We start from the raw sequence: 26,633 nt of genomic DNA on the forward strand, positions 1-26,633 counted from the left end.
TCTAAATTATTATTTGCTTTACCTAAATTTTGCTGGTGAACATCTTGTCAATGCAGGTCCACCAGCACAATTTCTGCTGGGCTACGCTGGGTTATGCTGGTCTTCAGAAGGGCCCCTAAAAGGTTTACTTAAAAGCCATATTTTAACCCCAAAAATGATAATTCTGTCATCATTTACTCACCCTAATGTCGTTACAAACCCTCATTTTGTTCATCTTCAAAACACAATCGAAGTCTTCTGAAGAGACACGATCACTTTATATGACCAACAGATTTAATTTCGGCTTTTATTCACATATAAATATTGATCAATTCACATATAAGGAGCCCCTCAAATATCGTCAATGGAAGTCTTCATTTGTGATGAACCAAAGTTTGGAACAACACGAGGATGAGTTTTTAAATTTGGATGAATTTTTGGGTGAACTAATCCTTTTATTCAATAAAAAATAGCACTCCAAAAACTCAAAGTAGGATTATAGAGACACAAAAAACCATATACTCTCGTGTTGCCAAAAAGCCTTCAAAGTTGTGTTATTGTTTTAGGATTTAATGGCATAAAGGGAAATGTGTATTACAATACTATCAGGAAATGTCAGTGTTGTGCTGCTTAGCAGTACTGTCCACCTACAACTATACAGTTCCACCCATTAAAAACCTACTGAACTTATGGTATTAAATACTTCAGAACTTCAAAATGAGTTAGCTTGATTTAAGTAGCACCCTACGCAGAACATTTCAGCAATTTTTTGCCATCGGATTTTGCAACTGGATCAATAGCATTAAGAGTTAAAGGATAATAATGGGATCAGTTTTGGCCTGATGGTGGCTGCTTGTACTGTTCAGTGTTGGAGTGGTGAATGCCAGAGCGCTATGATTTCCTGCAAAGGTCAAACTCGACTAAATGCTAATTAGCATGAGTCATCACATCCATTCATAGACCTGAATGCATTATGCTACGTATGTAAACGCTGCAGGTTGCACTTCCACATTCATTATACCATCAACAATCTCAAATTTCAAGCACGGAATTATTCTTGAACTGTCAGGCATAAGAAAAGGATCCCAAACTAATTTGTCTCAGTCAAATGCATCTTGTAATTGGTTCTTTTTTTAAATAGTGACATAGACATGCATACTGTCCCACACATACACACTGAATACATCTCAATGCATGTCTGTATCACATGCTGTACATTGTTTCACAGAGTGGTTGGAGTTCAAGAATACAGCTGTTCCCTTGGATTCAACATGTCTGGAGATGTTCACCAAACCAACACTAACAGGCAGGCTGGCAAACAGCCGTCTTCACTAGAGCAGTTCCACCCTCCATTGGAAGATTTAGGTCACTGGGCTAATATTCGCATAATAAACAGAAGAGGAAGTGGAGTTTACTGAATGAGGGGGTGTTGAGGAGGGGGGTGGGATAACGGTTGTTACTTCAGATATAAAGGCATGATGCAATAGTAAATAGTTGGATTGTAATGAGCTGTCGACCTCAGAAAAAAGGTATTATTCTGAATGACTTTATGAGATTTTCAGGTTTTTTGTTGTTTGTGTTATAATAGACTATTGATGTCAATATTTCAGCTGAAGAAACATGGAAATACACCACTGTTCAAAATATTGGGGCAAGTAAGTTTCTTTTTTTTTTTTAAGAAAGAGACTAATACTTTTATTCAGCAAGGACACATTTAATTGATCAATAGTGACGGTAAAGACATCTATGTTTCAAAAGATTTTTTATTTCAAAGAATTAAAGAATATTTTACAAAAATATTAAGAAGCACAACTGTTTTCAAAACTGATAATAATAAGAAATGTTTTATGAACACCAAATCAGCATATTAGAATGATTTCTGAAGGATCATGTGACACTGGAGACTGGAGTAATGATGCTGAACATTCATCTTTGTCATTATTAAACATTTTAACATTATTAAACATTATTATTTAACATTATTAAAAGTAATTTGCATTTAATTACTGCATAAAATGCATTTAAAAAAGCATAAGAAACTTACCTAAAAAATCTTACCGACCCCAAACTTTTGAAAGGTAGTGTGCCTTACCACAGATTTACAGTCAATAAAAGACTCTGGAAAACATAGATTTTGAAAATCGTGACATGACCTTATGTCAAAATAAATATAGCATAAATTCTAATAAAGTATATTGTAAAGTACATTATCTAAAAATTATAGAAAATAAAGTATAACCAATCTCCAACTTTGTCACTAATAAACACCCCAAAACAAGAAACTGATTATTTGCTAAATATATATTAAATAAGTATATTGTGTGAATATTTTGATTCTGTCTTGTCACGGCTTGTTTTTATAAAGCCCATTTCTCATTTCCTATCATTCACAGGCAGTTTTGTCTCATCTCCAAAGTTTGAATATGTCATAAGAAAACATAAAAGAGCGGAAATAGAGATATGAGAGTAAGGTCGCTCTTTTCAGGAAATTGTCAGGTGAAATCTCACCAGTCATTTTTTTACGTTCCAATAACATTTCCCACACTCCACCTATGCACATCTCAGTCACCTGGCAATAAGCAGGTCTGTTTATGACATCAGCAGGAAGAAACTCAGCTGATTTGGTGCCACTGTGGCTGTCAGTCATACTAGTTAATACTTTTATTAGCAGTGCTAATAAAATTGGTAGAATGCAAAAAAATCTCATGGACTTACATTGAAGAAGAGACCAGAATATCACAGAGCCTGCAGAACCTGATTTCACGAGTGCAATATGTTCCAGGATCAACATCTTTGTTGATTCTGGAACAACATGCCAATCAACCAATCAGATTTGAGGGACAAGTTTACAGTTTATGTCAAGTTTAGGCTTACAACCAAGGTTAGGTGCTTCTACATCAGTGTTATTCACCTATCATTTCCCTCTGACTTTAGGGATAATTTATGGGTAAGGTTAGGTTTACAGGTAGGGATCGGGTTAGGACTAAAATTTCGAACAGGAATGTTGTTCCAGGATCAACCAAATATATTGACAGATGAACAACTCTAACTTTGCAAAAGCAGGACGTGCCACAGAGGCTATAGGCATAATAACAGCCCCCCACAACCAAATAGCAATGCTCTATGAACCACACAACAACTACGTACAATACCACAGCAACGCCCTAGCAACCACCCAGAATACCCTAGAACAAAGACTATTGAATTGCACAAGATATGTCACTGGTATAAGTCCCGCCTTCTAAACAAGAGCCAATCGCCAATTGGTAAAGTCATCTCGTCATTGCAGCTGCCGTTAGAAGCTCAGGAGTCAGTCAGATGTGCGCTTCCACTGTGCATGCGCATTACCTTTTAAAAAAATGTTGTTTTCTGTCATGATTTGGGCATTTAGAAACAAAATTTATGAGAAAGTTGTAGTCAGATTTCATTGGTGATTTCAAATATGAAATTTAATCGTAAGCTTGGCAAACAGTTTTGGAGAATTTGATATTTCCCTTATTCAAAAAGATAGGAACTGCACTTGCATGCCCGAGAGGCGTTTCAAAGATGGCCGACGAGTGAAATGACTGGTCTTATTTAAGGGACTTTGCCTAAAATCAGGTGTCTTTTGCACATGCACCTAAAATAAATCATGAATACATTTTCAAAATTAAGCATTGGTGTCTAAGTTAGCTGTGAATGCATTCACAACCAGGACTTCAAATCAAAATAAAAACAAACAGCTTAACAGACTGTGACAAGAGAATTGCACATTAACACGAATATGTGAGCAAGTCTGAAAGTGAAACCTCACAACATCCTCTTATTGAGAAGAGCAGCCTGACAGGAAGGCTTATATCTATAATTAGATATACATTTGTCTGACTCTTTTTTTTAATGCACTACCATTACTGGTGGAGGCTCACACTAGGGGTAAGCATGTCTGAAAGCATTTTTCACACTCACACACAATGCACTCCTCCACATAATCTTGTTCATCTCAATTTCGACAAAACATTTTGTTGTACTTTTCCACAAAGCATGAGTCACCCATTGACGTATCTGAACACTATGCTGTCTCCTGACAGAACCTGAATATTTTGATGAAATGAAAGTAAACCCTGTTAAACTGGAACCTTTTCATCAGAAAAAGAAAAACACCTGAGTTTTTAGAGCTTTTAGTCTGTTAGTCCAAGGGCCACGGCGTTTGAGAGGTAAGGCGGCCCAGCCATTCTCAGCCTGGCGGCAGCAAACCTTGCATCCCTGCACGGGCATATGGGTCCGGCGACTCACGGCTTGGCGGAGCGGGAATCCCTTCCCGCTCCCCTCCTGGACCTGCGAAAATACCATGGTCTCTCGAGGAGAGGCACACACGCCATTTAACAGCGGCAGGGACGAGGCTCCATTCGATTCAGGTGTGCCTTATCACGCGCTGCCAGTCCTGGGCTGTGAAATTGCCCCCTATATCCTCAAATAGGGCATTATTTGAAGGGACAGCCATTTGTAGTCGTGTCCAAAACCATAGTGGACGATATTGAGTGCACTCATTCAAACCCACAATGCTCATGTGTGATCACTACGACAAAAGTCATCACTACAACAGACCCCTTATGGCATTGGTACTGCCTTTTTTTCACACAGTGCAACTTCCGGGACTGATCCCAACAATGTTACTAGGTCCCCATCCCCGCGATCGATCCTGGGATCAATCCCTGGGAGTGTTTGCGTTCACACGTAAGGTACTCTAGCAATTCCGTGGCAATTTTCTGGGATCAACGCTATATGTGAAAGGGGCTCAAATGATGTACGCTCAATGGCTAGAGAACACCCATAGTTCGAGTCGAATGAATTCCCGCGCATCGCGGGTCGAATGAATTCTCGCGTCTCGCCAGAAGATGGCGCCCGCAGCTGAATCAACAACAAAAAAAAACATACTCCAATAATCTTTGTTTTACCTACAACTACAACAAAAATATATATTTTTTACAGAGTACTGTAAATCCAGTACCCAGGTTTGCATGAATGAATTTAATATGCATTTTACATCCGAGGACATCTTTACACCTTCCCTGATGCGCCAACATCAGTCCTGTGCTAGTCTACATGGCTGAATGTCTTTATGTAGCCTATACAACAGTGGTTTGAATCCACAAACGACCACAAACAATAGCTATTCTGGCCACTTAGACGTGCCTCATTTCACCTTCCCCATAAGCACAACGACTCATCACCTTTTCAGAGGGGACACGTCCATGTCACCCACCAACACAAACACACACACCTGCTGTTGTAGCCTGAAGGAGAAGGGTTAATCCCCCCACCCTTATATACACAAACAAACAACACTCTTGCAAACCATCCGCTTGCATTCTCGCACCCCCTTCCCACCCCCCCAGCAGTCAGTTGTTAGTTAGGGGGAGGGGGTGTGAAGGGGAGAGGCTAGCGGAGGTCTTTGTGAGAGAGAGAGAGAGAGAGAGAGAGAGAGAGACAGAGAGGAACAGAGCGTTCTATTTCTCATAGATGAGCAGCTGCTAGGCAGGACTGTCTTGAAAGCAGAGAGACAGTGAGAGAGACCATTTGGTGCCTAAACGCGAGCGAGGGAGGGGGAGAGAGAGACGCACACACTCAGCGTGAGCTTGTGGTTTAAGCAGACACTAGCCGTGCGTTTAGGGAAACCCACAGTCTCAGCTCCCTGGGATACAGGAGTGTTGTTTCTGGTCCTGCTCTTTTTCCCCTTTCATTCTTTTATTTTACTCCCTCCATCCTTTCTCTTCTTCCTTTTGCCTACGGAAAGCGCTGGACCACTGTTTTCTCCCTGAAACACGCCAAGCCGGTAAGAGGGCACGCTAACTATTTCTGTTTCCAGCTTTTTGTGTGTGTCAGTATCTTTTTCTGCTTCATTCATCCTCATTGCTTGGGTAGAGAGAGATGCTGTTGATGTGCTAGCATGATACCTAGGTGATGCTGTACCGGCATCCATCGCAGCCGGCTTATACTGGGACTGGGTGCGGAAGAAGGAGGGATTGGAGGAGAGGGAAGAGAAGGGGGTGTTCTACTTTTTCAGCCCCACGATCGGTCAACTGGGGCTCGTCCTCTTTCACTGCAGCACATGGCAAAATGCACACACTGACACACAAACACACAACACTCCAGTTGTGTCCTGTAAAACTAACCGTCTGCTTTAGTTAAGGCAAATTAACGCACCTATTAGTCTAATCAATACTCAACCTCTGATATTAACCAAAGCCAGTGGTGCATAAGGAGGTGTTATGGGTAAATAGTTATGGATGTTCTCGTTGATCAACCCTTTTGTGGACATAGAAGCGTTTTCCCTTCAGGCAGAGTGATCTTCATAGAAATGACATTTTATTCCCCAGTGACATTTGCAGAGGCATTTGTTAACGATAAACCACACAGGGCTAATTAGGTTGCGTGCGGTTGTATGTGTGCAGCTTGTGCATTGTTATAGCTAAAAACATGTAGCATGTGAACAGCTGGGAGAAATGAATGAAGTCATGAATGGAGAGATGAACCACTCCTTTTTTCGATTAGTTCTTGTTCTCATGAGCGGAATATGGGAGAGAAAATTCACACCTGAGGGGGGGAAGAAAGAGGTAGATGTATGAATGAAGCCCTAGAATATGGAGTCTGGTCATACATGTCCGGAAATGAATGCTTTGATTGTAACAGACCCCTGACATGTCAGGGGAAAAAAAAATCAGGTTGGGTGGCTACAAGATCTGTCATTTACTGAATATTTATTTGCAAGGGTAAAGAACAGCTTTAGTTTTCAATCATTATACAAAATCATAGTTTTTGATCATTGTCATTCAAGTACAAAACACACACACACACACACACACACACACACACACACACACACACACACACACACACACACAAAAACCACTCAGTGTCAAATGCACATAAATGCAGTTGACAGCAAAATATAATGCATATTGTATAGGTATGTATTTTATGAATACTTGAAATGCTGTTTAAACCAAAAAAAGTTCAGAATTTTATCATTAAATTACTATATGCCTTATTAGTTTGTGTCAGTGCCGTTACCGTATACACATCAAGATGTCAGTTTAGCAAAAATATGTGCTTTACCCTTATATGAAATCAATCTGAGGCTGAAAATGTATTTACTTGTCTGTTGCTAGGACACTCCCTTTGAACATTTTATACGAGGCCTCTGATTGGCTGCAGCCAATGATGCAAGTTTCTCACCCCAAATCTTTCCCCTTCGCCCATGGAAACATGCCTGTCTGCATTTCTTCCTATCCTTCTCTCTATATCTCCATGTCATAGATCGTCTGAACCTTGTCTCCATCCTGCATCTCTCTATCCCTTCTTTGTCTCAATCAGATGGATAGAGGGATGCTACAGAGCTGACCCTTTTCTCTTTGTTGTATTCTTATTTCAGAAAATTGTATTAAAAAAATCTGCTGGCTGCAAGAAAGAAAAGCATTAAAGCTCAGTACAGTAGCAGTTCATTCTCAGCGTTCTGCTCTCGGCTGATGTGTGATTTCTGCGCCTGTGCTGGTGACAAAGACTCTGACCCCCACCTTCACATGAGCATTATATATGTGCTGTACTGTAAGTGGGTCAGTGTAGAATATGTGGCATGACATGTGTGTCTCATGCAAGTGGCCTGAAGCTGGACAGTCATAGAGCGTGGGAATCAAGAGAGAAGGGGGCTGAATTGTCTTTGCTAACCTTGCCACAAGGTTCCACCACACTGCAGCTTGACCCATGCGTTCATTATAATGCATATGTATCAAGCTCGGAGGCTGGATATCGTGCAGAATACCAATAACTTCATTTTGTCTAACACTCTTTTGTATTAGACCTAAACTGAAACCTTTTGAATACTTTTTAATACTGCAATTATTAAGTGTAGGTTCAACTATCTAGCTTCACTTACCAAACAGAATAGAAAAAATTACTGTTATCAAGCAGGTTTTCCCTTCGCACCAAGAACTTCCTTTTGTATTACTTGAGGAACAGTTCGTCCGAAAAATGTAAATTCTCGATACCATTTCATGTTGTTCCAAATCTGTATAACTTTCTTCAATTTCAAAAAACAACATTTTTTGAAGAATTTTGGGGTTCAAGCAACAGTGGAATCCCATTGACTTCCATTGTATGGACAAAAAAAAAACACACATTGTGCATCTGTACATGTGGAGTCATGTATGATTTATAAGGAACACCTTGCTGAGCGATTTTTAGCTTAGTGCCATTTATCTCCATGAAGATGCTGACATCTTTCATGAGAGGCCTAATGGATTAACTTTGAAACCGCAATAAAACACAAGGCTAATTTTAAACAACCTGATAGTACTGATGAATTATATCGAACTAAATCCTTTGTGCTATCAAAATGCTGGATTAATGTCTACACTCAGTTCAAAAGACACTTTAAATAAAAAGACGAGGGATTACGGAGCCATTCTGAAGTGTAAAGGCACACATACTATTTTTGTATGGGTTTTTTATCCCTGTCTGATCCCCTCTTAAAGTCCCACTATACTTTCACTTTAATGACTTTAATGACTTACAGGAATATCACAAATTTTGCCAATGGATCTTATGGGATATTAATGAAGTTCCAAAAGGAAGCTTAAAAATTTGTCTCGCTAAACGAGGTCAGGCTCTTTATCAAACTTTCTTTTAACGCTTATAATTAATTGAAAGAATTTGCAACTTCATTTACCCTCAATGTGTTCAACTGGAAGGAACGTAATTGTGATTGATTTAGCCATTTTTTCGAGATCAGTGTCTTGCTTCAAGTGCATGTTGGCACTAATCCTTCAAATAAATGAAGCTCCATTTTCTTACGTACATATGCAATATGTACATCACTCAGAACAGATGTCACAGGAAATGGTTACAGATACTATATTAGGTCATGGTGACCTATGTCCACATTTTGATTTCATACAGGCCTTAGGTGAGAGCAAAGGCTGAGACAGCGCTATGTGAGATGGTATACCAATCTGCACCCATTGTATATATGCCAGACACTTTACACTGATGCAGACTCAGAAATCTCTTTCAGAAGGACAATAATGTATCTAGATGACAGAAGATAGTTTCAGACCTTTTTATGCTTTTGCATGCATTTTATGATCAGTGCATCACCAGCTTTGGGAATATGAGAGTTGCAGAGGTATGTCTAACCTCAGTGTCCATTTTCCTGATGTCTAGCATGCCGTTATGGAAACAGCTTGCATAAATTTTAATACTTAAAAATGATTAAAATATCTAGCTTCACTTCACAATAGCTTCACTTGCCAAACAGAATAGCAAAAAATGACTTTCCTTAAAGGCTGGTTCACACTATTGGGGCAGAGTTAGAACTAGACTGCAGTATAAGACGGAGACTTTTGTTTTTTTGTAGACAGGCTCTGAGGTGCAGAGGCAAAGTGAGTGATTGTAGAGCTGATACCAGGTTTCTCATCTCCTCTTATCTGTCTATCTGCCCTGCAAAATCTGAGCAGCGAGAAAATGGAAGTTGCTGCCAGACATCCCACCAAAAGCTTTATGAGCAATCAGAAGCTTGAGGAGCAAGTTAACACAAACCCAAATATCCCTGCTCAAAGTTTTTAAACTGGGTCATATTGAAATTTCCATTAGTTATGGGCATCAGAAGCCTCATTGTTGTCACGCTGTGCATACAAAATTTGTAATGGTTAATACTGTTTAATGGACCTGACCTAACATGAGCTAACAATGAAAAGTTTATATATTAACGTTAAAACATTAACATTAATAAAATACTGTAACAAATCATTTAAGTATAAGAAAAATTATTTTATTTAAACTGATTTAAAATGAATACAAAGTAACAAAAAATAGTAATAAAAATAAAGGTTTGATTTTAAGAACCTTTTTTGTAACGTTTATACAAAAAACTGTGATGATCGCAACTTGTTCACCAGTATAAATCTGCATCTTAAAGCAAAGTCATCTGATAATCACTGCTTTATGATTCTTATTTCTCATATTTTGAATATTGCAAAGACATTTTGATCAGGTTAATTGTGGCTACCCTGCTAAAGATGTTTGTTTTGGATGCTGATCTTCGGGTTGCTAGTGTGCTGATGTCCCAGCAAGACTACTTCGGTCCACCAACTAGAACGACCAGCATAAACCAGCTTGGACCATTGGAAATTCATGTTGGTCTTTTCCAAATGGTTCTGAACTAAGACATCAGGCGTGATGGGCGCTTTATTCCAAGGAGATTGCCAGTGTTCTTACTATATTTAGAGCCTGGTTTTGCTCCCTGACCTTGAGCAGGTGTGTTCCACAAGGGGAGTAAGGCGGCAAGAGAAATGGGTAAAACAGACACAAACAGGCAGGTAGACGTTGTTTGCTTGATGAGCTGCCAGAATGGCTCAGTCACACCAACAGCAGTGACGATGTGCAAGGGTCTTTTGTTTCAACGTCACAAAGGGTGAAGACAGTGATATCACAATGCACGGGGCATGTGCCAGTGTTAAAATGTGTGGGTCATTCTCTTAATGATACTTTCCAGTGTTTTGCTATACTCCCAGGGGATGTTCTGTATCTTTCAAAAACAAGAGATAAAAATTAGCCTGAGGGTAGAATTTGGTTTCTACGGATCTGGATATTGCCACTGTATTTCTATTAAGAGGACAATGAAGCAAAACAGTGAAATCAAAAATCCATTTATCCACTCCTGACTGTTCGTTTGATGTTAGCTCATTGTTTTGCATTGTGTTTTGCTAATAAGGCTCTAAAAATGCAATTCATTGGAAAATTCCAAAATCTAAAGATTCATTTTGCTCTATAATTAAATTCCAGTCATCAAAAGGAATGAGCAAAAAGATGAGAGATTCTCTACAATCAAGACTTTTGTCTCCTGTCAAGCCCTTGAGCAAAGGCACACAATGCTAATTTGCAATTGCCCTCCGTGCTATTCTCCGGTCTCAGCCTTTTTTCTTCCAGCGCCGTGGATGGAGAAAGTGTGGGGGAGGGGTGGCGGTGGAGAATTGTTCCCTTCTTTCTCTCTCCTCTTTCCAGTACTAGCATGTTTTGCTGTTCTCCAATATTGGCGTAGGTGACAAGGGGCTGATGATGGCCGAGCATCCTCAACCCTGTCAGCTGTAGCATTGGATTTCCATTCATTCGCTTCATTCGGCCCTGCCGCTGCCATCTCCCATCAAGCCCAGAGGCGAGCCCACTGTCAATACCGATTTCTCTTTGAGGACCCGCCGTGCTAGGCTAATGCTATCTCCACACACTATGTAAGAGCTATAATGATGCCCATTAAAAAGTTGGACATGTCATAGACAGGAAGTGAGAGGGATAGGCAGAGTGAAAAAGGAGAAATCATCACTACCATTATTCCCTGACTTCCCTTGTGAAAAAGAAGTACACTTTAGCATACTTTTGAAAAAAAAAAAACTTATTGCGGAAGTAATACCCTTTCTAAGTATATACTTGAGTGCGAACTGAATTCAATGTTTTCGAACACTTAATTGCATGTTAATTGTAATTAGCTGGAACATTTTTGACCCACTTATTGTAGGACTTAAGTCCATCTTTACATGTAATTTCATTATTCTTCTATTGTCTTTGAATTATGGTTAAAGTGGACTGCTGAATCGGGTGAATTTAGGTAAATTGCGCCGTTTTCACAATCCTGTCAAAAAGTAGTAAAATTTTACAGAATTTAACGAAACCTGACATTCAAAATGAAAGAGCTTTTTGCCATTTGTTCATTATTCTTTCATTATTCTTTGAAAGTGCTTCTGTGTTTCAAGTATATTAATGAGTCATTTTTGATAATGGCAGGTAGAATACTGTGGACTAGTTTCTACCCATATAGTATAATAACTTTATGAATTTAAATCATAAATAAATGATGCCCCCCTCTAAAGGCACATTCCGATCAAACGGATGACTCATAAGGTTAATAATGTGTATTGGAGGCTTTTACTCTTTTGACTCTAATTTGCAAACAGCATTAACATCAAGTCTGAATGTTCGTTGCGACAGTATTCTGAATAGAAAAATTGGTTTCTACCTATTAACACATTTACGTGTATTCATTTAGTAGACGCTTTTATCCAAAGTGACTTACAAATGAAGAACATCACACTCAATTCACCATAAGAACTCAAAATATTTGCAGAACACAATGCCAGACCAATGTGTGTTTTTATGTACAGATATGCAAATTGAACCTTTAGGGTTTAGACAGCTTATCACTGGGGGAGTACCCTTAAAGGGACAACTTTGTACCTTATTTACCCCTAAAAGTTTCATAGTAGTACCTTAAGGGTATTACTTCCCCTGAAAGTTACTGATTTGAGCATTTAAGGGGCAGATAAGGTACTGCCCCAATGAAAAGCTGCGGTATACCTGAAGGTAAATTTTTTGTGACAATGTAGAGCAGACTGTTTGAAATGTGAACAACCAATGAGATTTCCAGTCCGTTGGTGAGTCTAAAGCTTCTGCTTCAAAAACTGAAAATAAAGGTGACATTAGTGCAAATGGAACTATAAATGGGCTAAAATAACTTTAAGAGCCTTGTGTAAAGACTGAATGCAGAAGAGAACATCTGTTCCAGTTTCCTCAGAGAGCTCTTTATTGTAATGCAAGTCCTTTAGATTAAGTCCTTTTGAAGTTACTTTGACCTGACATGGCATTGTTAGGATGTCGCTGGCAAAGGTCAGAGTTCATTAAGAAATTCTTGACCTTGTGTTTTGTTCACTGTGACATGTATATCAGTCAAGACCTACATAGTACAAATCATTACAACTTTATCCTCTAACATTTAAACACTCTTTTTCTTCTGGGGGTGGACAGGTTTGATCTATGCACTAGGTATGGCCTCAAAGACATTTCTTGGTCCCAGGTGACCCTGGATGACCCTGTCCTCAGCACGGTCATTAAGTCTGAAGTCCCCCAATGCTGAAGTGAATTTAATTGCAGGTCATATACCGCTGGACTATACTGAAATTCCACAGCATGCATTCAACACGGTTATAAAGATTACTAGCTACTTTTTAAACCAAATGGTTATACGCTAGCCTACCATTTAAAGGAGAACTTGGTAACTTTTTTAACTTAATAAAACTGTCTAGAAATCATTTGGATGGTTAAACAACCTGTTCTAGTGATATTGGTGACTTTCCCCGCTCCCCCCAGCGTTCCCAGGCGGAAAACCAACCTTGCAACTTGGGGACTACCGTCCCGGCAAAATAGAAATTGGAAGTCTCGTGAGAAGCGAGAACGAGAACGAGCGCGAAACACGAATCGCTTTACGGCATTTCAACATAAACACACACGCATGTATAATGTATTACCAGATTACCCACCTCGGTAGTCAGACATAGCTCCACACGATACAGTTGGCTTGCTCCGATCAAAACAAACGCACATGAGCAGCGGTAGAGAGGGGGAGGAGGCCGCCGCAAGTGAGTTTTTTACGACCGTGTTGTGAAATATACGCCCCCCCACAGCTGTAGGGGGAGCTCGTGGGGAAAACATGCGACAACAAAAGGGAAAATCAGCGGAGAAGTGACTAGAGTTCGCTAGAGTTGTCGAGTTCTCCTTTAAATATTTGAACAGTTGAACTGTATTGCATATATTTTCATAATCAGTGTGTTGGGTTTTTTTAACAGGTAAAGCATAATTTCACTGCTTGAGTCAACGACACAAGACTCAATGTTTCCACTTTCTGGGAAAATTAATCTACAAACTGCCTACTTATAACTGTCTCTGCATATTAAGCTAGCATCGAAAAAAAGTATTTTAACAACTTTAAATTTCACACTTCACCTTTAAACGGTAGAATGGATTCTGAGTCAGCCTGCATCATGTTGGTGTGGTAAATGATCCCCACATGTTATTGTAGAAGTATCAGATCAGTCATAAAGCCACTGCAGTGAGCAGATAGCTTTGTGTGCTGGGTGATACACAATGTGCAGCACACTGCCTCAGATTTATGAGAGACATTGCCGCATAATGCATTGAGCTAACCATTTACATGGTTCCTTATTTGGAGGGTTATACTGGGGTGGGCGAGTGTGTTTGCTAGATGTAATGATAGATTGGCGGCTGGCCGTGCCAATCAAGAAATTAATCAGATTGTGATCTGTCAAATATATATAATATATCCCTCCTCAGAGGTTTATCACTTTATTGTCTGCCAGAGTGACTGCTTTAAAACAAGTATCTGTATGTAAGCACAGCCATAACCTCAGACCCACATATGACCCTGCAATACTGTTCACATTCTGAGCTTTTTCTTTGAATTCAACTAATCTGTCTTTCATTTTTTGTTGTTTCTCTCAGGTAGTGGAGGCTGATGCTGTGATACTGCAGGAGAAACATCCAGGCTCTCATTTGATGCAGTGAAGTGCTCTGTGAGGAAAATCGCAAGCAAAGGTATGAACCAAAAACAATGCGGCCACATTCGCCAAGCCATATGGAAGCATGTGTGATAGAAGGGAAAAAAGCCTCAGAAGTGCCTGAAAGCAACTGTATTCCGTCTGCCCACTTTGTGATGGTGTAGATTTTCTTAACGGTTTCAGCACAAACAGCAGAGTCACAACTCAAATCAAAAATAGCCTACGAACAGATGCCATGCAGAAACATTTATAGGCATTCGTTTCGTCCGTTCATCTCTTTATACACAGTAATAAAATCATGAACAGATATTTGAGACAAAAGCTTTACTGTTAAAGTTATGCAACATCCTGGATGTGATATTACAATAAATATGCATTTCCCTGACTAGGTCTGGACTAGTCTGAACAGACCAGAAAGAGACAGTGTGATATTGCTGTAAGCACAAGATTTTCAGTTTAGTTTCTACCTCAGTCAGTTGCAATCGTTTTTTTGTTTTGTTTTGTTTTTTTAGGTCAGCCCAACAAGCTTCCACCAGGGTCACTTCCTAATAACTAAGTACACTGGGGCTCTGTTCTCACTATTTAGTTCTACAGAATCAGCTTTTTTGAATTTCCTTTCTTTTTTAGATTAAACTCAAACACAAATTTCACTATACCGTTCATTTCAAACCAGAAAATAGCAAAAAGACTGGGTACTTTCTCTTATTGCAGAGCCCAAAACAACAGTGTTTTTTTTTTAACTCAGTAGAGGAGATGTTTCGTACACAGGAAACTACAGCTAGAGAGTTCAAGGCATCGTTAAACCCATGCGCTAGTACAAGCCACCTTTTCTCTAACCTCTCACCCTATCAAAACCAAGCGTACACACACAGTGGCACCACAGAGAAACGGTTTAACCAGGCTCTTTTAAATGAAGCCCTGCCTTTAAATAGCAGTCAGAAAAAGAGAAGTGTGAAAAGAGCAGAGCGATGTTGAACGCAGAGCTGCAGAAGGGGACCGTTGGTAAGGCTGAGAGAGTTCCTGTGGGGCTGTACGGCACCGACCGCATTAAGACGGACTCTTCACAGCTGGGCTCAGGGACAGCTCTGGAGGAGGAGTACTGGGAGGAAGAGACTGAGATAGGAGTGGGAAACGGAGAAGACTAGCACAGTGAGGCTTTAAGGGAAGTTGGAAGAGGGAAGGCAAACATTTGTTGGCTGGTAAGTAATCAACAGTCATATATGTCAAGCTGTGTGATTTTTTTTGTTGACATGACAGCTGCAGAAGATTAATTGCAGGTTGACACTTTCCTGAGTGAGAGCTTTGGTTAGACACGATTGATGGAACTGAGGTTTACTTCACAGATAGATAGATAGATAGATAGATAGATAGATAGATAGATAGATAGATAGATAGATAGATAGATAGATAGATAGATAGATAGATAGATAGATAGATAGATAGATAGATAGATAGATAGATAGATAGATAGATAGATGACAGGCAGAGAGAAAGACAGACAGACAGACAGGCAGACAGACAGACAGACAGACAGACAGACAGACAAACAGACAGATTGTTTGAGGTCTTCTAATAGACTGTTGTATACTTTAGACTTGGATTTGGCTGGTAGCTTATGAAAGCCTCAGATAGACGGCAGAGGCAATGTGGTCCAGCCATGGAAACAGGGCTCTACTGGTGGTTGCCAGGAGACAGGCAGAAGGGGGGGATACTGCCTCTTAAGTGATAAACAGGCTGAGAGGAGCCATCTTTGCCTTGTGTGCTATACGCAAAGGATAGGGCTTGATATGGAAGATATAGAAGGCGAAATATGAAACAGTCAGATTCTTATTTCTATTCTTATTTCAAACACTGCCCATTTGCACATTTGGGTCTCTTGGGAAATGATAGGTTTGTGCTATTATCAATGCCATGATAATCCAGCTATTTTATTACTTGAATGTTTCTAGATAGCATTGTGTCCAGAATTATTCCTCTCATGCAAGCTATTACCAAGATAAGCTGCAACATTTGGTGTCCATTACCAGCTGCAGTTGATATTTAGCATATGCAAATTGAACAAACTGAACAAACAGAACAGTTATGTTGATAGTACAACAATGTTCTAACCAAATGCAATATAATAAAGCAATAAGCACCAAAAGCATGTTTTTGTCCAAACCAGCAGTGAATGCGACAAGCAACAAGACGTTTTGTCACGCTGGGTAGCCCCCACCCACAGTGAAATCTCATTGGGCCAAAATCCTGCTCAACATAACTGATTTTCTATTATTGTATCATGTCACATAGCAATTTCGCTTAAAGAAGTATGAAGTTCGCTACTCCTGTCTCGTGTGCTTCATTACTTAACTCCTGACAGACTCCACAAATTGGCGACGAGGCTTAGGCTTTTTTTCCTTGGTCGTGTTGGTCACGAAGATGGTTGTTGCTAACGTGCCTTTCCTGAGTTTATTCCTGCCTTACCCCCAGTGAGCCTGCTATGCCGTGCAGCACACGGCTTCGGGTTTTTGAACATTTTCTATGGGTTATTGATGATACAGGGTATGCCTGGCCGGACAAAAGACGAAGGGCTGTACTGCTTCAATGCCTCGGTACAGAGGGACAATGGATTTTCTACACATGTACAATGTATGGATGCATTGAATGCCTATTTTGTGACTTTGTTACTTCCGTAAACGCTGTCAGGTGCTTCATGAGACATTACAGTACATTGTTGCTTTGCGAGAGCTTGTTGTTTCATGTGAGTTCGGTGCCAGTACTGAAGGAATTATACGCGATCAGTTAGCATGTGCTTCGCCCACGAATCTGTGAGAGACTTTTACTACAGTAGAAACTGATCTTACACTGGACAGAGCTGTTATAGCAAGCCAGTTTGGTGGTTGATTTGGTGGTTAACAGTGGATCTTCCGTATTTATCCTGCCCTACAGCACTTACATACCATTTCAGTAACTGAAACCCAGTCAGGTTTGTGACACATTCAAAAGTCCAAATTCTAGTGGTTAGGTATTTGTCAGCGAATGTCTCCTGATACACCTGATGCATTTTTCATTGTGGACAAAGGGACACCACTCATGTGGAGGGACCTAATGTCTGCATTGCATGTGAGGAAAACAATCAAGTCCTGCATCCTAACGCCCTTCCTGTGATTGCTTCTCCTGTGCCAGTCTTTCAGCACACTGTTGAGTTTGGATGTGCTAAAAACTTTATACACTGCATACAGATGGATGAAACCGTCACACCTCTGCATCAAAAATTAGCCGTCTGCTACTCTCTGTGGGGCCGCCATTTCACTCTACGTACAGTCTACGTGCTCCGCACTCACCAACTGACATGACCATTTCGCCGAAGAGTTACGCAGCTGTAACACAAAATAAAAAAGTACACTGATGCTAAGTGGGGTGCTCGTCCTCATTGTTTCCAGGATGGGGATAAAGTAGCATGTTCTTAAGGGACACAGAAAGTGTCAAAAGACTAAGTGATGGAAAGACATGGAATGCTTCCCATCTCACTGCATTTCCATGCACACCAACAACTCCAGCTGAAAACACTGCTCATACACACACTCATTCCAGTAGACCTAAACGTGATGTTCGAAAGTCTAGCTGGTTAAATGACTACAGATTATCTTATGGTGTGAGGTGTGTTAAGAGTGAGGAATTTGCTTGGAAGAACGTCGGAGCCAACCCGATCTCATGGCAATTTGTACGAATTTTACGAGTTGGTGAATTCATATGAATTTGTGCGAATGACCTACACCTGACCCCGCCCCTAAACCTACCCATCACACGGGTTTAGACAAATCGTACGAATTCGTAACATGTTGGATATTTATGATCAGATTGTCACGTAGATTGTCACGTGGAACAAAACTATACCAAATCAGAAAGCAAGCAGATGGAAGCATTACAATTTCATCCAAACCCCCCCCCCCCCCAAACACTATTATCACAGACATTTCTTCTTGCCCGTCGTCCGCAATGTTTGTTTACTTTAAAGTCACGTTTGACCACAAGAGATTTTGCGAGATTTCCTGTGCTCACAGTTGGGAATCTGGCTGTTTGTGAATGGAATCTGTTTGTATCTGGTGTGCTGTCTTTGTCACATCGCGGCACTCCACACATTATAGGATTAAAATGGTTAAATCTATGAATTTTCTCCCTCGTCATGTTTGTGGTCTCTCACATTTTGAAAATCTAATAAGACTTTTAAAATCTTTTAGTGTGGGCCAGCCTTTAGATCTGATGTGCTGTTCTAGATCTGCGTGGATGTGTTTGCATTGTTGGCGCAACTCTGATGTTCTATTCTGTTCTTTAAAGCAGCACTAGGTAACTTTTCAACCTTCATAATATATTTCCAAGACTCTTGTGATGGAACATCGACTTACAATAGGTTGAATGACACGTCTGCCATAGCCTGACGGGGTCTGTATCGTTTTTAATCGTACTGTTAAACTTCGGGTTTCAGGTAGTAACCCGAGAACAAAAAGAACTACAAAATTCGACTGCTTTACGGCATAGGCTACCTCACTTCCCCCAACACGTCCTCACATGCTGTTGGACTTGTAAGTAACGTTATATTGCTTATATTGTATATCACTCGGACAAGCTTTCACTTGTTAGTGTGAGCTAAAAAGCACCTGGCGTTCTTGTTGATGGATTAGTAGACATCTTCGGAGGCTAGCTGTGCTTGTTCGATGTCCGACGATTTGTAACGCGTTGTGTTTATTCCCCAATCGAATGAGCATCAAACAGAACCAACCCGCTTACAGGGTGTTCAAGGCGCACATACAATACAGACTGCGACAGTTCAACAGGGCGCGCACAGCTCTTAAAGGGGCCACACCTTATTTCCACTCGTTACAGCTTCCATCCGAATGAACAGGGACCGGTATTCACCTTATTTTTAACGGAAATACGGACGCAGCCAGTTGACGGTATTTTGTGCGAGACTTCCGGTCAGGCACTTCCGGTCACTGGCGCGCTGATCACTTTTCACCATATCGGTTAATTAAACAAGTGTTCCTAACAACTAACTCATCGTCATGGCTTCGGGGAAGACCAGGATTGTTTGTGCAGTTAGAGGTTGTCATAAACTGATACAAAAGAAAGGTTTACTTGGAGCAGGAGTGTTTTAATCATCGAAATCATTGACATTTTAATCAGGCGCCCTACGACCAGAGACACACTGGCTGCGTGGCGTTTCTGTTGCGTGGCGTTTTACATGTCTTTGCACACCAGAAACGTGTCTGACGCAGCACTGCTAGGTGACATATGATCCTCATTCATTGGTGATTATATTCGACATAATGGGGAGAGAGTTGTGGAAGGCCTTTAATGTTAAACATATATATAGCAGCAAAGACAACGTCGGCAGTATTGACGGCAAAACAGGCTACAGAATATTTCGTTCTGTATGTGCAATATTAGAAAATCGATTTTTTTTCATTGCATTTATATCTGCATTTGTCAAAACCTAAAATTTCAAACATCAAAATGTAATTTATTAACATGTATTCATGTAAAATTAAATACAAAGATCTTTTCCTATTCTATTTTGTCTGGAAACGCTTCCAAAACGCTTGCGTGTCGCGTGAAAAATAGGCGTCGATTCTATTTATAGCATGCACGCGTTTTCCGCGCCTGTGAGACGCGCATGTCACGCAGGCAGTGTGCACGTTCTAACCTGTTAACATGGGAGCCGAAATAAAAACGGACACACGCAGCCAGTGTGTCGCCGGCCTGAGGAATCCCTTCGCCTGTGGTTAAAAGCTTTACATTTGAAGAAACCATCGAAACGACCGTATGTTTGTTCTTTTCATTTCGTGAGCACCTATAGAAGACCACCCGATACCAGAAAAGTGGCTGGGCTATGAAGTCTCAATAAAAACCATGATAAAAACTCCAAGGAGAAACAAAATCATTATAGTAACCCCTGTATAAAATCTAGTGATCATGGCATAATGGCATGATCATGGCATTTATTTTGTATGATTTACAACTATTTATAGCCATCTACTTATTGCTATCCATCCTATGCTTTGGTTGCATTCTTATGGAATTATTAATACATTTGACATGACAAAATACCTCCATATTAGTCCAGCGTTGGCTCGACTATGTTTAGGGCGGGGCTGAAGGCGCCGGTGAAGTTTTGGCACTCTGCCAGCTAGATGCATGAGTGTATTCAACCAGGTCCGGTACCCTAACTGAGTGAGGCGGGGCTTTAGTTCTTTGTAGTATTCATCTGCTACGGCATGTGTAACATTTTTCTATCAACTCTGCATAATCCTTCGCGATCGATATGTTATTTAGCCCAGGGAAGCGAGGAAACAGAAGTGCCGCACAAAAACCGGATATTGGACCCATGTTTACTTCCGCGTTCGAAAATAAGGTGGATACAGGGGGAAGGGGATCAGGCCGTGAGTGAAGAGACTGCTCTGCGTGAGTGGTATTTACGACAGTAACGTTAAATACAAGTAGTCCACAGCGACTCTAGGGGTCGTTGTTTGACCAAAACGGAATTCTTACCTAGTGCTGCTTTAAAAAAATGGGAAAATGGGTCGTGAAGTCTGAACTGTTGAACTGTTGTGTAATGACGTAATGTGTGGAGAACGGAAGAGTAAATAAGATGGATGAAGTTCGCTACTCCGGTCTTGTGTGCTTTATTATTTAAAAACTCCTGACAGATACCACAAACATCTTTGAATGCATGCATACAATTTTTGACAGCCAAGAAAAACTAGAAAACTTGTTCTTGTTCATGCACCAAATATTAAACCAAAGTTGTATCACTCAATGTTTTGTCAAAAAGTTTATTTTGCTGATGCTGACACAAATAGTCTTTTCGTTAAATACCGCATGAGAAAACTAGCCTAATTTTTTCTTTTCCAGCATTTCACAATACACAGTCTGGCCTCTTACTACAGCATATGAAATCATCCAGTGCTTTTACAGTGAAAACACACACTGACAGTCTAGAATTCTTGCTAATGAATATAATCTAGGTTGTATTTCTTTGTACTGTATGTATTTGTCTTCCTTGCCCAGGTTTGCCGGCCATGGGGAACCTCATTAAAGTCCTTGGCAAGGATTTAGAGAACTGTCCTCATTTTTTCCTGGATTTTGAAAGTAAGTGTTTCGCTGGTGTACAGTGTGTGTACGTGTGCTCAGATGTATATGTGTGTGATTGGCGATGGAGGTATCAGGGTTGGAGCAGATATAAATGCATCCTCTAGGTAGATTAAGACAGACTTTTGTATTTGGAAACTATTTCTTTTTTCTCTCTTAATGTAGAAGCCAACCAAATGTTCATTCATTTCCCTTCATGTAAGGGAGCAGAAAGAAAGAGTTTCAGTGTGATCCAAGTGACCATATTAACATCACCCGAGAATCTCTCGTGTCCGGAGCGAAGAAAGTCCATCCCAAACCCTATAAGCCCGACCCCATCATCCCCAGACACCACGCACATTCACACGAACACACACCCATCACCAGAGACACGTCTGCCACACCTCCCATGACCCACATGCTTCTCCCTTCTCTCTGTTCCAGGGGGATCATGGGAAATCTCCTGAAACTGCTGGCTTGCACCGAACTTGAGCATGGCCCAATAGTTTTCCTTGACTTTGAACGTGAGACCATGAGCTTTTTATGTTTTGAGTTTGCTTTTCTTTCCCTTCTCATCACGGTTCCTCCTCATTCGCTGTCCTCTACATTTTCACTTCCTTTTCTCCGCCATCCCTCTGTTTGTGCATCAATGCTTGGCATTCAAGGGTTTTTCGGTGACCTCAATTTGTGACGTGCCATTTTTTTGCGCTTATCTCCAGGTCGACTCCGATCCGCTGAACTAAAGGTCGTCGTACGAATGCCACGCTTTTTTCAGCAGAAATAATCACATAACACTTAACTTATCTCCTCTTTTTCGCCAAAAACTTTGCAGACTTGTAAAGTGTGTTGACGCCATCATCTGTTCCAGTATGTCCTTGTACATCTGGATGTGTGTGTGAATGCATTATTAACCAGTTTGAGGATTTAAGGAAGTGGAAATAGAAGCTGCTTTTTGAAAGGGGAGCCTCAATTTCCTTTCTCTGATGTCGTGTTCCCTTTTAACCCTTACCTCTCTCTCCTGAGTGATTCTTCCTTTTATGACACCTCTAACAGCTACATGCCTAACATCTCCTATGTTTATGGGGGAAATAAAACACCTGTCTTTCAAGTGTGAGAACCCGGAAGACTTAGAGCGGTTGTTGTCCAGTCTATACCATGAAATGAAGGCTGTCCTTCCTCTAAAGAATATGTAAATTGGCAGGAGATGTTCTTAAAGTGACACAAGCCATACAGTTTAAAGGGATAGCTCACTTTGAAATTAAATTTTGGAATGTTTTAGCTTACCTCAAGGGCATCCAAGATGTAGGTGTCTTTTTTTCCGCAGTAGTTTCAATTTTGATATTTTTAGGTCAAACCGTTCTTGTCTGTCAGTCATATAATGCAGGTCTGTGTGTGACGTGTACACAGACTGGTGCATAGATATATACACTTGATGTCGCCTTGGTGACGGCAGTTCATTGGAACGAATGCCGTAGCCAAGGCGACATCTAGTTTATATATCTATGCACCAGTCTGTGTACACGTCACACACTAGGAAGCGCCCACGCCCTCAGATCACTTGGACGTGGCTGTGTACAAAAGGTAAAAAGATATAAATACTGTTTGTTTTCTCACACATACCGATCGTTTTGTGTCTTAGGCCATCAATGTGTACTTACAATGGGGAATTGTTTAATTTGGACAATGGGGAATTGTTTTAATTTGGACTCTGTGCATGCTCTTTGAGACAGTGACCACAGACCTGCATTATATGACTGACAGACAAGAACGGTTTGACCTAAAAATATCAAAATTGAAACTATTTCGGAAAAAAAGACACCTACATCTTGGATGCCCTTGAGGTAAGCTAAAACATACCAAAATTTAATTTCAAAGTGAACTATCCCTTTAATGCCTTTGCTTGTGATTCACTATAGAGTCAATGACACATGTTCATTTTCTTCCCAATGTATTGATTAATTGACTTAAATACACCTCTTCTATGATGGACATTTGTTCAATTTCTACATTAAAATTAATTTATTTGTGGGGCTTAAAGTAAAAAAATGTCTCAGTGGTGTAAATGACCTAAGATTATAAGAAAATTTTCTAAACAACAATAATTTGGCATAATCTTTAATAATTTCTTAAAAAGCAGTGAAGCTATTTTAATTTAAATATATAAATATTTTATGTTATTAACATTAACATTATTAACATAATTAAATATGATTAAATGTTATAATTGGTGTAAACAACATGCAGGAAGCCATGTTGTTTTCATGAAACAAGAGAAAACGAATTATAATCACATCAACGACCACTGTATACTTTCGTAACTTTGGAGCAAGTTTCTTAAAAATATCAGATCATTTGATGTTTTAAAGACATAGCAAGGTTGGTTCAGGTCAAGTGTGCCGCACACGTCCTGCAAAGTGAAGGCAAAACATTTCGATCGCCAAAAGTCAAACTGAAAACATCTAATCAACAAGAACACAAATATTACATTTCATGGCACATGTGTTTTAAACTAAATCTTGACAATTCTTACTTGTCATTGACCCTATAGCAGAATCCATGAAATATAAAGAAGTAATATCAAAACGTTAAAAAAGCAAAACATTTGGACAACAGCCGATCACCTGATCTTGACTTTTTGAATTTGTGACAGTAAAACAATGATCACCTCTGTTACACAGCACTGGTTTACATTTCCTTAGCTCTAAAATGGGGTTACTGTGCCACTAATGGCATTCATAAAATTATGATATCTCAAATTCAAGACACAAAAACAAGACTTTTGTGGAAATAGGCTTTAAGCTCAAGATCAGATTAGTTTTACTGAATTGCTGATACAAATGATTAACCAAAAGGTGTGCAAAAGGGAAAGCAAACATTACAGTACCACTGTAGCACTGATGTTAGTCTTCACACACTCTGTTCTTTGAAGATCACAGGCAGGCTGAGCAAGCAGACCCAGAGGTGACATGATTGGGAGGAGCCACTGGCAATTACACTGAAGTGTAGTGTGTGTGCGTGTGTGTGTTTGCTCAGCTGATAGCACAAACATCTATATACATTACAGCCCTTCCGTTTGGATGCGGTATATACGGCACTTATAAATTAGGCAGAGAGACCCCTGCTCCACAAGGATCACTTATCGTACAGAGGCTTGGGGAGACTAAGAAATCTGATCTAGAAAAGACTTTTAATGACAGCACTACCCAAGATGCCCCTCGCTGCAGTTTTTACACTGCTTACACTCTTAAAAATAAAGTTCTTTATTGGTTCCATGAAGTATCTTCAATATCCATAGAACCTTTCCCATGCACTAAAGGTTTGTTAAAGTGGAAAATGATATCTTTCCACTATGAAAAAATAAATAAAAATAATTTAAGAATTCTACACTGACAGGCTCATTGGGGAAACAAATGGAATCGCTGTGAAAACCCCCTTTTTGAAAGCTTTATTTTTAAGAGCGTATCCTGTGGTTGAAAAATGGAGAGGTCCACCACCGAAATTGATGTCCACCAGGGGGCGATATTCTGTAGGGTATTCGTTTGCCTTTGCTTTCCTGCCTCCTATCATCGGCTTATTAATCAAATGTCTGTGACGCTCACTGTGTTGGAAGCTGACACGACTCTTTAAACCCATCCTAGCCTCGCCAGCAACTCCACATGGAGCCGCTTCACTGGCCGTGGCCTTTCGTCGACACTTCCCACCAGAGCTGTTGATATCAAGCCCAGCAAATCCTAACATACACCGACATAACCTAAATCCTCCTCATGTACTTCTGACTCACAATTACACCATCATTATTACCAGATTAATCCACATGGATTTATGGTTCCTAACTTTCAAAGCCCGTTGGAAAGAGCATCCCCCTCCGGGTGCCAAAGAAAGATAATAATTCAATGTTAGCGCCATATTAACTCACACCATGAAGCTTTATTTCAATTAATTTTCCAGTTTTTAGATGTAACTCTGACTTGACTGGTTGAAGACAGTCTAGTTGATCCAAAACATAACCTTTACCCAATAGGACAATAGTATGACAGTGTGACAGAGGTGATATACTGTATCAAACTCAGGTAGGCCGAGCGAGGAATTGAAAAAGGTGTATCATTTGGGCATTTGACTATCACATTTTGACTGACTCAAACTGATTTCTGCCCACAGATGCTCAGCCCACAGAGGCCGAGACAGCCGTGTATAACCAGGTTAGTGCTGTGCTGGAAGAGGCCCATGGGATACTGGCAGAATTACAGTCTTACAATGGAGCAGGACAAGAAATAAGAGAGGTAGGGCTATGACTCTAAATTTTTACATCTTCTGAAGAAAATTTGTGGTGCTTACCTGTGCAAAACTAGGGTGCTAGGGTGTTCTGAGTGGCTGCTTACTCATTCAAGTTAAAAAAGCCCATCTTGAAATCCCATTCTGGAATCAAGTATGAATTTTATTTCATCACCCTCCAGGCTATTATTGTAAGCATACATCTTCTCAACAATCTGCGTGATTTGAATTATTGTCCAGTACAATTGCATGAATTGTTTTAAACTGGAAAATCTTTTGCAAATCACTTATGGAAAATTTGATAAATGTATCTATTTTATTTCTTACAAAATCTATACACTACCGTTGGAAAGTTTGGGTGTAGTAAAATTTGTATTGTTTTTGAAAGAAGTCTCATGCTAGTCAAGGCTATATTTATTATTATCAAAAAATAAATTAAAATATTATAACAATTTCAAGTAACTTTGTTCCATTTTAATATATTTTAAATTGTAATTTACTCCTATGATGGCAAAACTGAATTTTCAGCAGCCATTACTCCAGTTATCAGTGTAACATGATCCTTCAGAAATCATGATTTGCTGCTCAAGAATCATTTCTTATTATTATCAATGTTGCTTAATATTTTTGTGGAAACCATAATACATCTTTTTTCAGGATTCAAGAATATTTCAACTAGAAATAGTTTGTGACAAATGTTTTTACTGTCACTTTTGATCATTTAATGCATCTTTGCTGAATAAAGTATACATTTCGGCAACACTTTAATTTAAGGTGATGTAGTTACACGTTACTACATGTACTTACCATAATAATAACAAAAGTCAATTATGCATAATTACAAGTAACTAACCCTAAGCCAAACCCTAACTCATATTACTCAGTACTTATCTGAATAAG

General features: G+C 39.9%; 1 protein-coding gene across 6 annotated transcripts in view; it reads left to right on the forward strand.

Annotated features, from left to right (window-relative positions):
• The first annotated feature begins 1,424 nt into the window (after positions 1–1,424).
• Positions 1,425–26,633, forward strand: part of fam49al (family with sequence similarity 49 member A, like) — a 35,891-nt gene continuing 10,682 nt past the window's right edge. Inside the window, exons 1-5 of one of the 6 annotated variants that reach the window (XM_081377359.1) lie at positions 1,425–1,508; positions 1,590–1,630; positions 14,299–14,391; positions 21,402–21,482; positions 25,620–25,741. In XM_081377359.1, coding sequence (XP_081233485.1) covers positions 21,413–21,482; positions 25,620–25,741 — 192 coding nt within the window. In that variant the 5' untranslated portion in view covers positions 1,425–1,508; positions 1,590–1,630; positions 14,299–14,391; positions 21,402–21,412. Of the gene's footprint in view, positions 1,509–1,589; positions 1,631–5,474; positions 5,792–14,298; positions 14,392–15,233; positions 15,554–21,401; positions 21,483–21,880; positions 21,986–25,619; positions 25,742–26,633 lie in introns of those variants that run through there. The other 5 variants (XM_081377358.1, XM_081377355.1, XM_081377357.1 and 2 more) reach the window with 5 other exon arrangements.

This window comes from Scardinius erythrophthalmus, assembly GCF_964197995.2.
Source record: "Scardinius erythrophthalmus genome assembly, chromosome: 10".
In the NCBI taxonomy this organism is placed as follows: Eukaryota; Metazoa; Chordata; class Actinopteri; order Cypriniformes; family Leuciscidae; genus Scardinius; species Scardinius erythrophthalmus.